Genomic DNA, 15616 nt, shown 5'->3' with positions numbered 1-15616 from the left:
TCTTATCCAATCTGACATTTCTTTTGTATTTTCCGTTAAATCTCCCGATGTTGAACAATTTCATTTGTCTTACTACTGCTTTGTCTGATTGTATATACGTTAAATATTTATTTAACATCTGTTAACAATTATGTAAATTATATTCAACACATGATGTTATATACTATGCCCTGTAATTGGCGTAGATTAAAACATTGTTCTAAGTGTATACTCTCAATCAGCAGACAAAGATACTGCACAATACATGCACGGTATCAAGGTCCAAGGTGTTATAGTAATCTATGCCGACAAGAAACGAAAACATGTACAATTCACTTCTCTCATTCTCTGAATATGATTACATAACACAGCAACAATCAAAACTTAATCAAACATACACAGTGAAACATTGCTTTTTTTTAACCCATTTATGCCTAGCGTCCTGAAAAAAGGACATTGCAAACAGCGTAGACCCAGATGAGACGCCGCATAATGCGGCGTCTCATCTGGGTCTGCGCTGTTTGCTTAAATGAATTTCTTTATGGAATATTCTAAATATAGAAATAAATATTCTTGACACCCCTAATTTTGGAAATAAATTGATCCAATTTAGAAGGATGGGAGAGTCCACTGGGCATAATTGGGTTAATAGTGTACGGATAATGATATTGCTCTTTCAAATTCAGGTTGCAATGCCGTACTTAACTCTTTGACCTTATTGTGTTTTTCCTTTAAAACGTCATTGGAAATAAATCGGCGACATTAACAATCCGTATGCAACCTCTATACGAACTCCCCACAAACTTATTGGATGGTGCATTTACTCGTGAGCATGTCCCCGCCCGTTTGTATTATGTAATCGCCACGTTTTTACGTATATCTTCACCAAGGGAACTGCATGTTGCCTCCTGTTTGTATCCAAGACAAACGCGATGTAAGTATTCCTTTGTCTTTATTTACTAGTCCGTTTATTTAATAGTATTTCGTTGTGTCTCCCTTTGTCATTATATAACTTTCATTTTGAATCGTCTGTGTTTGATTTCTTAAAAATAATTGCATCAGCAACGTAATCTAGATATGATCAAATTGATTTGATTATTATTAATATCATGGGTGCAATCTATGAACATTCTCAACATTTTCCATATCACCTGACCTTATTTTGACCTTGATAATGACCTTTTGTTTTTACATATTATAAAGGACAATATTGTAAGTTAAGCCAATTAACTATTCGACTATCATCAATACTACATACTTCAACCCTTTGATACTTCCATCTAACGCATATCAAACTCAAGCACTAGTATCATCAATATTCTTATGATCAGTATAGCTGTTTCTTAAATCACACGCATTTTAAGCATTATCGTCATAAACCAAACACTATTACTTGAAATAATGATAAATTGAATATTCAATGTGTCATTTGCCTATTTCAGTTACCATGGCAAACGCATTCCTCGTCTCCAAGTGGAAGATCTGGTATAAGTCCCTGGATGTCAACCATGATGGCATGATTTCATTTGCTGATGTCGAGGAGTCTAGGTTAGATATGTGCTTCTACAATTGTTAACCCTTTGCATGCTGGGAAATTTGTCGTCTGCTTAAATGTCGTCTGCTGAATTTCTAAAATTAGCGTTTTCTTCGATTTTTTTCAAAGAATACTATCAGAATAGCAAACAGTTTGGATCCTGATGAGACGCCACGTTCTGTGGCGTCTCATCTGGATCCAAACTGTTTGCAAAGGCCTTTAAAATTCGATTCCCGCACTGAAAGGGTTAAATTTCGAGCAACCTTTTAGTAGCGAAAGAAGCCTGCTTGTCTTAAACACAGGTGTTGTAATTGTTTGATCTTCACTTTCGTTTGAATAAGTTATAATTTAAGTATATAACACTATTCAGCTCCCTGTTAAGGTAGGAATTTGAAGAAGGGAAGAGTTACATTGATATTTATGAAATATGTAAAATACTTTGATATTAATACATTTTAATGAATAAACATAACATTCAATTAAACAGGGATACACATGAATATTGCGAGTTTAATTGAAGCTTCTGTGTTTGAAATGAGGGTGTTTGAAGTTAAAATTAGGCAATAAATGTCCTGAATGCTATTTATTTGAATATAATCTAAAAATGCTGATGTAGATAAAACAAATAAAGATTGTTTGATAAAAAATACGTTATTATCGTTTAATAAATATAAACTATACATGCGGGATCGAAAACATCAAGGTAATGCAAACGTGAAATGATATTATAACACCAGTTTGCCCGAATGTTTGTTATCAAATTAAAAATTATCAATACATTATCATATATGATATGTGTTACATATTAGCAGCTACAAAAAGCCACTCAAAATCGATATCAACGTATCCCTTACTTGTAATATTTGCGTCAAACTACCTTAAAGTTTTACAAAACATAAACATTTTAACTTACGAAGCCGTTTCTATTTTAGGAGCAAGTTTTCCGAGCTGCATCATTTGGACGAACAAAAGAAAAAGCAGGTGATGGACAACTTTGAGAAATGGTGGAATGAGTTCATCTTCAGGGGAAAGACTGGCGAGATTTCAGAGTCCGAATTTGTTGACATGCTCAACAAAGATTTCACAACCGACAAGGCCAAATTTAAGAAGAGCATGGAAAAATGCTTCGACATCCTCTTCGACGTCATCGACACTAACAAGGACAGGTCCATTTCCGAAGACGAGTTCCTCATCGCCTTCAAAGCCTACGGTCACGAGAATGTTGCCTTGGATACAAAGTTTTTCAAAGCCTATAATCCTAAAGACGGGCTTGTACCACTGAGGGAGATTGTCGACTCATGGATTAGTTTCGCCACAAGCGAAGATTCTTCTAAGCCTGATATTGTAAAAACGGCATTCGAGTCGGGAGTCTAATGACTGTTGAACAAACTATTTTGGTCCAAACATGTTTACCTAAGTTAACTCCTGACAATCTACCGTTTATTGACTTACGCCAGTTGAGTTTCACGACAGGGAACACAAAGAAACGGTCTGGTTTATCCCTGGCTCGCAGCTTCTATAGTTAACCGCGTTCTGGGGAAACTGGGTCTAAGAATGTGGTAAAGTGTCAGCCCAGATTATCTTGCGCAGTCCTCAAAGGATAATCAAGGACGAGACTTTTTGCTTTTATAGAATTTGTTGTTTAAAGAGGTCTTTAAAAAACAACTAATTTCCATTATACGCGGAAAGAGTCGTCCCTGATTAGCTCGCGCGGACATCACATGCTTATCTAAAATGACACTTTACGCACCTGCATTAAGCCATTTTTTCCAGAGCGTGGCTCGGGGTAATATTACTGTGCGGGACCGAGCCATTAAAAACAGTAATATCAGCATATGCTAGCAAATGTTATCATGCACATTGGTTGTACTGTCGACAGTTTGATCCCATAATAAACGTGCCTTCCACATTATTTTTGTTGTCTTAATTCATAGTACCGACAAAACTCATACGACGAAGGCGTATAAACTACTTTCTCTTAATACAGACAAAAAACGTACCTTTCTCATTGTGGTTTGTTCACAAGAATATTCATTTGGTGACGAATGTTGAGTTTAAACATTAGAGGATACTTCTATTATATGGGCCCCGCTCTGTGAAAAGGGGGTTTAATACATGCGCGTGTAGTGTCTTCCCAGATTAGACTGTGCAGTCCGCACAGGCTAACCCGGGACGAAACTTTCCGCTTTTATGGTAATATTCGTTAACAGAAAGTCTCATAGCAAAAAGCCAGTTAAGGCGGAGAGTATCGTCCCTGATAAGCCTTTGCGGACTGCACAGGCTAATATAGGACGACACTTTCCGCACAATGCATTAAATCCTCTTTTCACAGAGCACGGCCGTTATTTAATAGCACTAGATCAATTTAATTGTACTTCGGAAAACCTATGGTTCCGTCTTTTAACGAAACATTGACCCCATAGACATTATTCAATAGACATTTAATTAGAAGAAACATAACAACACTATAACTGTGAATAATCCTCTGGGAAGATAAATCGCATATAGACTGATAAACTCGAGTTTAACCCATTTATGCCTAGTGGACTCTCCCATCCTTCTAAATTGGATCAATTTATTTCCAAAATTAGGGATGTCAAGTATATTTATTTCTATATTTAGAATATGACTTACTGAAATTCCTTTAAGCAAACAGCGCAGACCCAGATGAGACGCCGCATCATGCGGCGTCTCATTTGGGTCTACGCTGTTTGCAATGTCATTTTTTCAGGACGCTAGGAATGAATGGGTTAATCATTAATCGGTTTCACGGTACAAAAAAGGGTTCAACTATTTGTCTCTATTGTACGTGTTAACGCATACTCTGGTAACGTTTTTAAATTGTGATCGTGCTTAACCCATTTATGCCTTGTGGGCTCTCACATCCTTCTAAATTGGATCCATTTATTTCCAAAATTAGGGATGTCTAGTATATTTATTTCTATATTTAACATATTTCTTACAGAAATTACAGCATCACGCGGCGTCTCATCTGGGTCTACGCTGTTTGCCAAGGCCTTTTTTCTAGACACTATGCACACATGGGTTAAGTTTTTAATGAGACATTTAAAACTACAAGAAACTCAATTGTATTGATATTTAAACATTATTCATTGAGTTCATCAACGAATGTTTATCAGAAACCACTTTAAAGTCGATATATTCACAATAAAGTTTTAAGTCTGGGACGCAACTTCTCGAAATGTGAATAGTTAGTTGAGCTATCATCCGTTAACGCTTCGGTCAAGTTATGTGTACACATAAATTGATGATTCTTTGAAATGTGTGTTTATCGTAAAACGTATGAACGCTCAAGAAATTTACATATTTTTCATAACGTCCTTATTAGTACCATTGTATTGGTATCTTCAGTAAAATAACTGTTTACCTAAGTAGGTGTTGAAGTTTTGAGCAATTCATGAAAACAATTGTTCAAGCTAATTCGGTCCCTTATTCACCTACACTACACCTGACAAGAAGTTAAACTCTTTCAGTGCTGGAACCGAATTTTGAAGGCCTTTGCAAACAGTTTGGATCCAGATGAGACGCCACAAAACGTGGCGTCTCATCAGGATCCAAACTGTTTGCTATTCTGATAGTATTCTTTGAATTTTTTTCGAAAAAATGCTAATTTTAGAAATTTAGCAGACGACATTTTAGCAGACGACAAATTTCCCAGCATGCAATGGGTTAAGCACAAACAGTTTTAAGAATATTCTTTCTAAGAATCGGTCAGTGAATGCGGACCCATGAGTCTTGAAAGCATAGCAAGAAGGGATAGATTCCAGTGCTTAATTTATAAACGTATATGGTGCTTGCTATGAGCATTTAAAGCTATATTAATAAACAAGAGCTGCCACCATATGATGATATATGCCCCCTATAAACGCTTTGATAGAAGTTATGAGCATTTAAAGCTATATTAATAAACAAGAGCTGCCACCATATGATGATATATGCCCCCTATAAACGCTTTGATAGAAGTTATGAGCATTTAAAGCTATATTAATAAACAAGAGCTGTCACCATATGATGATATATGCCCCCTATAAACGCTTTGATAGAAGTTATGAGCATTTAAAGCTATATTAATAAACAAGAGCTGTCACCATAGGATGATAGATTCCCCCTATAAACGCTTTGATAGAAGTTATGAGCAATTAAAGCTATATTAATAAACAAGAGCTGTCACCATAGGATGATATATGCCCCCTATAAACGCTTTGATAGAAGTTATGAGCATTTAAAGCTATATTAATAAACAAGAGCTGTCACCATATGATGATAGATTCCCCCTATAAACGCTTTGATAGAAGTTATGAGCATTTAAAGCTATATTAATAAACAAGAGCTGTCACCATAGGATGATATATGCCCCCTATAAACGCTTTGATAGAAGTTATGAGCATTTAAAGCTATATTAATAAACAAGAGCTGTCACCATAGGATGATAGATTCCCCCTATAAACGCTTTGATAGAAGTTATGAGCATTTAAAGCTATATTAATAAACAAGAGCTGTCACCATAGGATGATAGATTCCCCCTATAAACGCTTTGATAGAAGTTATGAGCATTTAAAGCTATATTAATAAACAAGAGCTGTCACCATAGGATGATAGATTCCCCCTATAAACGCTTTGATAGAAGTTATGAGCATTTAAAGCTATATTAATAAACAAGAGCTGCCACCATAGGATGATATATGCCCCCTATAAACGCTTTGATAGAAGTTATGAGCATTTAAAGCTATATTAATAAACAAGAGCTGTCACCATATGATGATAGATTCCCCCTATAAACGCTTTGATATAAGTTATGAGCATTTAAAGCTATATTAATAAACAAGAGCTGCCACCATATGATGATAGATTCCCCCTATAAACGCTTTGATATAAGTTATGAGCATTTAAAGCTATATTAATAAACAAGAGCTGTCACCATAGGATGATATATGCCCCCTATAAACGCTTTGATAGAAGTTATGAGCATTTAAAGCTATATTTATAAACAAGAGCTGTCACCATATGATGATATATGCCCCCTATAAACGCTTTGATAGAAGTTATGAGCATTTAAAGCTATATTAATAAACAAGAGCTGCCACCATAGGATGATATATGCCCCCTATAAACGCTTTGATAGAAGTTATGAGCATTTAAAGCTATATTAATAAACAAGAGCTGTCACCATAGGATGATATATGCCCCCTATAAACGCTTTGATAGAAGTTATGAGCATTTAAAGCTATATGAATAAACAAGAGCTGTCACCATATGATGATATATGCCCCCTATAAACGCTTTGATAGAAGTTATGAGCATTTAAAGCTATATTAATAAACAAGAGCTGCCACCATAGGATGATATATGCCCCCTATAAACGCTTTGATAGAAGTTATGAGCATTTAAAGCTATATTAATAAACAAGTGCTGTCACCATATGATGATATATGCCCCCTATAAACGCTTTGATAGAAGTTATGAGCATTTAAAGCTATATTAATAAACAAGAGCTGCCACCATAGGATGATATATGCCCCCTATAAACGCTTTGATAGAAGTTATGAGCATTTAAAGCTATATTAATAAACAAGAGCTGTCACCATAGGATGATATATGCCCCCTATAAACGCTTTGATAGATGTTATCAGCATTTTTCGAAACCTAAACGCAGATTTCGAAACCTAAACGCGGGCCTTAGATCAAGGTCAAGGTTACAGGAGTTAAAAATGTTGTGCGTATAGAAAGGTCTTGTCCATATACACATGCATACCAAATATGAAGGTTATATATCAAGGGACATAGAAGTTATGAGCATATTTCGAAACCTAAACGCAGATTTCGAAACCTAAACGCGGACCCTAAGTTCAAGGTCAATGTAACAGGGGTAAAAATGTGCGTGCGTATGTAAAGGCATTGTCCATATACACATGCATACCAAATATGAGAGTTATATCTCAAGGGACATAGAAGTTATGAGCATTTTTCGAAACCTAAACGCAGATTTCTAAATCTAAACGCGGACCCTAAGTTCAAGGTCAAGGTCACAGAGGTAACATTTTTTTGTGCGTATGGAAAGGCCTTGTCCATATACACATGCATACCAAATATGAAGGTTATATCTCAAGGGACATAGAAGTTATGAGCATTTTTCGAAACCTAAACGCAGATTTCGAAACCTAAACGTGGACCCTAAGTTCAAGGTCAAGGTAACAGAGGTAAAATATGTGCGTGCGTATGGAAAGGCATAGTCCATATACACATGCATACCAAATATGAAGGTTATATCTCAAGGGCCATAGAAGTTATGAGCATTTTTCGAAACCTAAACGCAGATTTCTAAATCTAAACGCGGACCCTAAGTTCAATGTCAATGTCACAGGGGTAACATTTTTGTGCGTATGGAAAGGCCTTGTCCATATACACATGCATACCAAATATGAAGGTTATATCTCAAGGGACATACAACTTATGAGCATTTTTCAAAACCTAATCGCAGATTTCGAAACCTCAACGCGGACCCTATGTTCAAGATCAAGGTCACAGGGGTTAACATTGTTGTGCGTATGGAAAGGCATAGTCCATATACACATACATACCAAATATGAAAGATATATCTCAAGGGCCATAGAAGTTTTGAGCATTTTTCGAAACCTAAACGCAGATTTCTAAATCTAAACGCGGACCCTAAGATATAGGTCAATGTCACAGGGGTAACATTTTTTGTGCGTATGGAAAGGCCTTGTCCATATACACATGCATACCAAATATGAAGGTTATATCTCAAGGGACATAGAAGTTATGAGCATTTTTCGAAACCTAAACGCAGATTTCGAAACCTAAACGCGGACCCTTAGTTCAAGGTCAATGTCACAGGGGTAACATTTTTTGTGCGTTTTGAAAGGCCTTGTCCATATACACATGCATACCAAATATGAAGGTTATATCTCAAGGAACATAGAAGTTATGAGCTTTTTTTCAAAACCTAATCGCAGATTTCGAAACCTAAACGCGGAACCTATGTTCAAGGTCAATGTCACAGGGGTAACATTTTTTGTGCGTATGGAAAGGCCTTGTCCATATACACATGCATACCACATGTGAAGGTTATATCTCAAGGGACATAGAAGTTATGAGCATTTTTCGAAACCTAAACGCAAAGTGTGACGGAAAGACGGACAGACGGACGGACAGACGGACGGACAGTCCGATCACTATATGCCCTCCTTCGGGGGCATAAAAACACACCGAACTTTGCATTGATAAACACTTACTATAAAGCTGGGCACTAAGTGCTAGATTACTTGTTTTTAGTTTCAACATAGAAGTGCATATCAGAAACAAATAGCACATAATGATATGACATGATATAAAATCTTTGGAAGTATGGCAAGCATTCAGGAGTCCCCAAACAACATCAATTCATACGCAAAAATATGTGCATATGTACATGCATGATCATTTCATATGTACATGTATTATCTTTTCATCTGTACATGTGTTATGTTTCATAAGTAGTAAACGTCAGTCGCGCAAAGCATCGCCTAGAATATGAAAAGTTTTGTGTTCTATTCGCATGTATTTGTCATGTACTTTCTGGTTTTACGGAAAAAAGAATGGGGTTAGAGACACATTGCAAACATAAAGCCCGCTTTGAATTCTGAGTTTCATAATCATTTCTTATATATTTAACAGAACAGAACATTTTGAACAGAACATAACGTCATTACAAATAAACTTTACAGTTTCTAGTGTTAAACAAAACAATAATAATACAAAATTCATTAATATAATTATTACGACACTTGTTTTTTTTAAGCAACAGAGATTAAACCATCTATCTGTTGAAAAAAGGGTCGTGCATAATGCGCACATTACCTTTTATAAATAAACCAAGTTTCATTCAAGTATACAGATGTATTAAGTACCTTGCGAAAAAACTCGCTGGCGCTGGAGTCCATCTCATATGAAACTAAAACGAGAAAAATACTGCAACAAATAAAACTCGATAAGAAAACAAGAGGTTTCGATGCTTGTAATAATTGTTCACAAGATGCATGGTTATCATGTAATTGATATAGAGACCATGTCGTCCGTTTTCATGGCGTCATGGATGAAGTGGATAATACATCGCAAAGAAACCATCATGAACAGTTGAATCTACGGAATACCGTTAGTGGTTACACATTAAAATCCAGAGGGCGACAATGCGATAGTGCGATAGTACGATGGGGACAATGCGATAGTACGATGGCGACAATGCGATAGTACGATGGAGACAATGCGACAACGCGATAGTACGATGACGACAATGCGACAAGGCGACAATACGATGGCGACAGTGCAATAATACGATGGCGACAATGCGATAGTCATATCGTGCTGTCGCCATTATATAATCGAATTGTAGCCATCGTACTATCGCATTGTCGCCATCATATTGTCGCACTGTCGTCAGCGTATTATCGCATTGTCGCCATCGTATTATCGCACTATCGTATTGTCGCATAGCCGACATCGGACTATCGCACTGTCATCATCGTATTGTCGCACTGTCGTCATCTTATTATCGCACTACCGCATTGTCGCCATCGTACTATCGCACTGAAACCATCGTATTGTCGCACTATCGCACTGTCACCATATTATTGTCGGTCTGTCATCATCGCACTATCGCATTTTATGGGGGTAACCATGATGGCCATAACGGTATTCCGTATGAATCACCTAACATAAATCTAGATACCAGATTAATGAGAATACATCGTGACCCATCCCCGTTGAGGCCATTTTTCATAAGAAGCCGGACAAAAGAAATGTCACAACCATGAAGTTAGATAAATAATGTCTTGTTCTGTGAAAGCTGGGCATAATGCATGTGCGTAAAGTGTTCACAGGCTAATCAGGGACGACACTTTCCGCCTAAACTTGATTTTCGGTAAGGAGGAACTTCCTTGAAACTAAAAATACCATTAAAGCAGAAAGTGTCGTCCCTGATTAGCCTGTGAGGACTGCACAGGCTAATCTGGGACGACACTTTACGCACATTAATTAAGCCCAGTTTTCTCAGAACAAGACACAATAATATAAGCCGCGCTCTCTGAAAACGGGGGTTAATACATGTGCGTAAAGTGTCGTTCCATATTAGCCTGTGCAGTGCACACAGGCTAATCAGGGCCGACACTTTCCAATTTAATGATATGTTTCGTTTAAAGAAGTTGCCTCTTAGCGAAAATCAGGCTAGGCGGTAGGTGTTGTCCGCACAGGCTTAGTTAGGACGACACTTATCGCGCAAAGCTGATGAATGCAAACCTCAACCATGTATGTCACTCTCTATACCGGGATTTGCTGTACACCCACCATGCTGAATCACCTTTCAAATAACAAGCGGACATTTTGACATTTCTTACCAGTGTATTCCACAGGAAGCAGTATCATAAATTTGCCCCCAGGTATTATATATAATACCTATACGAGGGGTAGTTTTTCAATCTGTGTATTTGTGTCAAAATTCGTTGTTGAAAAGTCAATCCATACACAAAAGGTGTACATTTAACAATCTGGGACCCCTGGGTTAAGCTCGGGGGGGGGGGGGGGGGGGTAGGGTCCGGGATGGGGGGGGGGGGGGGTAAATTTATGATACTGCTGCCTGTGATGTATTCTATTGCGTATGTCACATTCTGAATGAATTTAGGTATGTAAGTCTGAGATATTTTCTGTAACTGCATTTATCCTACTGTGTGTATTTGTCCATGCAAACAAAGTTGCAGTTGTTAATGATGGCAATTCAGTTTGACATATTTGATGCATTTTTTTTATGAATTACTAAAGTAAATGAGTGGAATGTTTATTCAAAGGTTTCGCCTGGTATGGACTACGATCAGTCCAGTTTTTAAGTAGTCTTTGATTTAACTTAATGAATAACCGTTTGTTCAACGATGAATTATTAAACGTTTTACAGGAAGTTTTGTATTTTAAATTCAACCTTAAAGAAATGACTAGCGGTACACAGTATCATATATTTGAAAAAAATGATGGAAAATGCGAATTCGAGTTTTGAAAAGGACAAGTGCATTTTAGTCTGAACTAGAAGTAAAGATCGACAGTTATGGATGGGTTTCTGTTAGCTAATGTTGCAATTGATTGCGATTTTACTGTGTTATGCAAATTTTAAAATGTCAGTTTCAAATAAAGTCGACTATATTTGTGTCGGTTTCGACTGGAAGAAATAATATATTAGGTTAAAAACAAAGCTTTTGTTTTTCGGTCATCATCTTGTAACCTTTATACAATTGCTATACCAGAAAAAGGGTTTCTTGAAATAAAATGTAATAACAATAATTATATAAAGGTCTACGTTTAATGTATTGAGCATTATATGTTGTTGAGTGTTAATTTTCAGACGCGCATACGATTGAAGTAAACAAGAAAATAATACGCTTTTTTTGGAGCATCTGCCGAGATCTATGATTGAATGTAACTGTCTTGACGAATTAATAAGTAAACAAACGCGCATAAAGTTCAAGGTGAAGTTTAAAAGAAAGGGAATTTTGTAACATGGGTACAACGTTTGTGCATACCTTTAGGTTATAACAGCGATACTTCGACAAGATTTTACTGTCCAGTATATAAAAGGCACACAGAAGTTATTTGCATTCTTAGCTTTAATTAATTCATAACCATAAGTATTCACTGTCGCGAGATACAATCACTGTTATGTTTTTCATGTATTGCTGAATAGAAAGATATTTTACATTTATAACTCATGATGTCCGTTTATTATTTTTCTGAACATGATTTTTTCCTAACATGGTTAAAATGACTACAATGCGGTCAATGCAAACAGCTCTCATTTTTCATGTGTTTATCATTGAATTTCATATTATGTCATACATGTCGCCATCGACAAGTACATCCCCTAAAACGAAATCTAGGTACTTTTGACATTGTTCTGTATGCATGTTCGTTGTTGCAGTAACCATGGCAAACGAATTTCTCGTCTCCAAGTGGAAGATCTGGTACAAGTCTCTGGATGTCAACCATGATGGCAAGATTACGTTTGCTGACGTCGAGGAGTCTAGGTAAATCATCCGTCATAAATCATCATAAATAAATATATATATATATATAAAATGAAAATAAAAAAAAAGATAAATGAATACAGACATAAATAAATAAATGTATTTATAAGGGTTTTAATGCATTTGCGTAAAGTGTTGTCCCAGATTAGCCTATGCAGTCCGCACAGGCTAATCAAGGACGACACTTTCCGACTTTATGATATGTTCTGTTTAAAGTCTCTTCTTAGCAAAAATCTAGTTTATGCGGAAAGTGCCGTCCCTGATTAGCCTGTGCGGACACTTTACGCACATGCATACAACCCCGTTATCAAAGAACACGACTCATTTGTTTTCTCTCTAGGACGCACGCCACACACACGCAAATACGGCATAGCATTATAAGCATTTTGCAATTGTCTTTTGCAGGAGCAAGTTTTCCGAGCTGCATCATCTCCCTGAAGAACAGAAGAAGCAAGTGATGAAAAACCTCGAGCAATGGTGGAACGAGTTCATCTTTAGGGGCAAGACAGGGGAAATCTCTGAATCCGAGTTTATAAAGATGCTCAGCAAAGAATTCTCGGCCGACAAGGCCAAATTTAAGAAGAGCATGGAGAAATGCTTTAACATCCTCTTTGACGTCATCGACACCAACAAGGACAGGTCCATTTCCGAAGACGAATTCCTCATCGCCTTCAAAGCCTACGGTCACGAGAATGTTGCATTAGATACCAATTTTTTCAAGGCTTACAAACCTATAGACGGACTTGTACCATTTAAGGAAATCGTCAACTCTTGGATCGAGTTCGCCACAAGCGAAGATAAGACCAAACCCGATATTGTTAAAACGGCATTTGAAGCCGGTGTCTAAACCGCTTACAGTTTGTGTATATGTCCCTTGGACCTACCATTACATTCGTGTACCTCCATTCGATATATTCCCGATGATCTATTTGTAAATTGTTTACGTCTGTCAGGTATGTGTTATCCTCCGACGTTAACAGAGGAAAATACGTATGTATACGTGGCGAGATAGAAGAATTAAACGTTAGCCCTTAATACTCACACTTTTATGTGAGTGACAATTTTGGGGTTAGTTGATAAAGCCTTGTGTAAGTAGTATGCACTCTCTACAGCGAATATTTATTATCTTAGTATTTTTTCAAACCCGATAAAACGTCGATCAATAAAAAACTAGGATAAACGTTTAAAATAAGTAGAGCGCGAACAGTTGAAAATAATTTTCTCTTGTACAATCGAACATTTATTATTGTGCAAAGACATATACATTATCGGGAACCCCAATTAGCCTGCGCAGATTCGTTCATATGACACACTATGTTCAAGTAAATGTTCAACTGTCGGTTACGACATGAACTTGTTCGTTATAAATTTGCTTCAAGTAAAAAACATTAGATTTTTGGTTCCAAAATATTGCTTAAATAGTCTACACTCGTATCAAGATTGATTTTGATTCACAATGAAGGTGACAAAATAACATATGCAAGATTACCATTATTCATTTCACTGTATTCTTCAATCACAGAAAACCACGTTTAACGACATTCCCTTGAAAGGATATTCATTTACTATTGTATACGTGTCTATCCTTTACAAATACGTCCTTTGTGTATTGGTTTGATAATACAGATGTATTGCTTTGAACCCTATGTCGTTCGCTTTCCACGTTTTGCTGTTGTTGATTTATCTACACGACCAATAAACCTGTTAACCATTTGTGTAATTGTTTTTGTCAGTCATCATTTAAAGGAATAAGAGGCATTCATTTAGTCTTATATTAGACAGTCATGTAATATGAGTTGCTTGGAAGCAAGTACTGTTCCATTTGGACTATGGACGTAATTTTATTTTAAGGGACCATTTCACAGATTTTGGCATGTATTGAAATTTGTCCTTAAATGCTTTATATTGAATACATGTAAACATTTGATCTAAATAGCTCCAGTAAAGAAAACACAAGAACAAGAGCACCGCATAACGGGTGCCAACGCTCGGCTGCGGGTGCAGTTTTGAATAAATGAAAGCTTGTCAGAAGATTATTTTTGGAGGTCACAGTGACCTTGATCTTTGACCTAGTGACCCAAAAATGGAAGTCGTGTGTAAAACTCATCAAGGTGCATCTACATATGAAGTTTCAAAGTTGTAGGTGGAAGCACTTTGATTTTATAGCCAATGTTGAGGTTTTAGCACGATGCGGACGGCGGACGGCAGACGCCGGACAACGAGCTGGCTATGACAAGACCTCGAGATTGCTCCGATAACAGCCGAGAGAATAAACTTAAAGAAAGAAAGAAAAAAACTTCAGCTGGGCTTGAACCACTGACCCCGGAGTAAAAGTCTAACGCTTAGACCGCTCGGCCATCCTTGCTCATACAGAGAAGTGCGTATTTTATACTTTGTATAAACAAACATCGTAGTGTCACAAAATATAACGACAGCAACAGAACTCTCGAAATTATTGATTAGTCTCGCGTTGCAAATTTTTTAAAATTTTCAGGTTTTTAAATCGTCAAAAGCTGCATATAATGGATATTTTAGAGCATGATAAATGTTTAGCATCACTGTTTCCTAATATATATCATTACTACAACGACAATTTGCGAATCTGAAACATTTTTTTTATTTCGTCAATTTACCAAAACGTGAAAAGGTCCCTTTAAGATTCTGTATTGTAAGAATTTGACTGATGATTATGCCTTTATGAAACAATATTTCTGATAGATTTCTTATTCTTAAAGGCTATTTTCCCGTTCCATTAGAATGTGTACTTGTTTGTTTTAGTTTAGAATCGCTAACCAATTGGTGGAAAATCTTCATTCGAACAATCTGTAAACAGATCCACGTAATTTTTTTAAAGGTATGCGTACGTAATAATTTGTTGGGCTTTTGAATGAGTTCATTTAAAAGTGTGCAAACGCATTTAATGTGCTGTAACTTTCCAACGACGTATTTCATCTCACCACTGTGAACAAGACCGTATCTATTGCAGAATATTTAAGTACCTACTATGATTACGTATTAAATA

At 36.6% G+C, this 15616-nt stretch overlaps 1 protein-coding gene across 4 annotated transcripts in view; it reads left to right on the top strand.

Moving 5' to 3' along the window:
* Positions 1 to 14307, top strand: part of LOC127857620 (sarcoplasmic calcium-binding protein-like) — a 41118-nt gene extending 26811 nt beyond the window's left edge. For 2 of the 4 annotated variants that reach the window (XM_052394158.1, XM_052394157.1), the window contains exons 2-3: positions 12489 to 12594; positions 13000 to 14307. In XM_052394158.1, coding sequence (XP_052250118.1) covers positions 12494 to 12594; positions 13000 to 13441 — 543 coding nt within the window. In that variant the 5' untranslated portion in view covers positions 12489 to 12493 and the 3' untranslated portion in view covers positions 13442 to 14307. Of the gene's footprint in view, positions 1 to 543; positions 914 to 1421; positions 1528 to 2445; positions 3423 to 12488; positions 12595 to 12999 lie in introns of those variants that run through there. The other 2 variants (XM_052394155.1, XM_052394159.1) reach the window with 2 other exon arrangements.
* Positions 14308 to 15616: the final 1309 nt, after the last annotated feature.

Source organism: Dreissena polymorpha, chromosome 14, assembly GCF_020536995.1.
Source record: "Dreissena polymorpha isolate Duluth1 chromosome 14, UMN_Dpol_1.0, whole genome shotgun sequence".
Classification (NCBI taxonomy): Eukaryota; Metazoa; Mollusca; class Bivalvia; order Myida; family Dreissenidae; genus Dreissena; species Dreissena polymorpha.
Note: the sequence above shows the minus strand (reverse complement) of the source record. Positions and strands in the feature narration are given on the sequence as shown.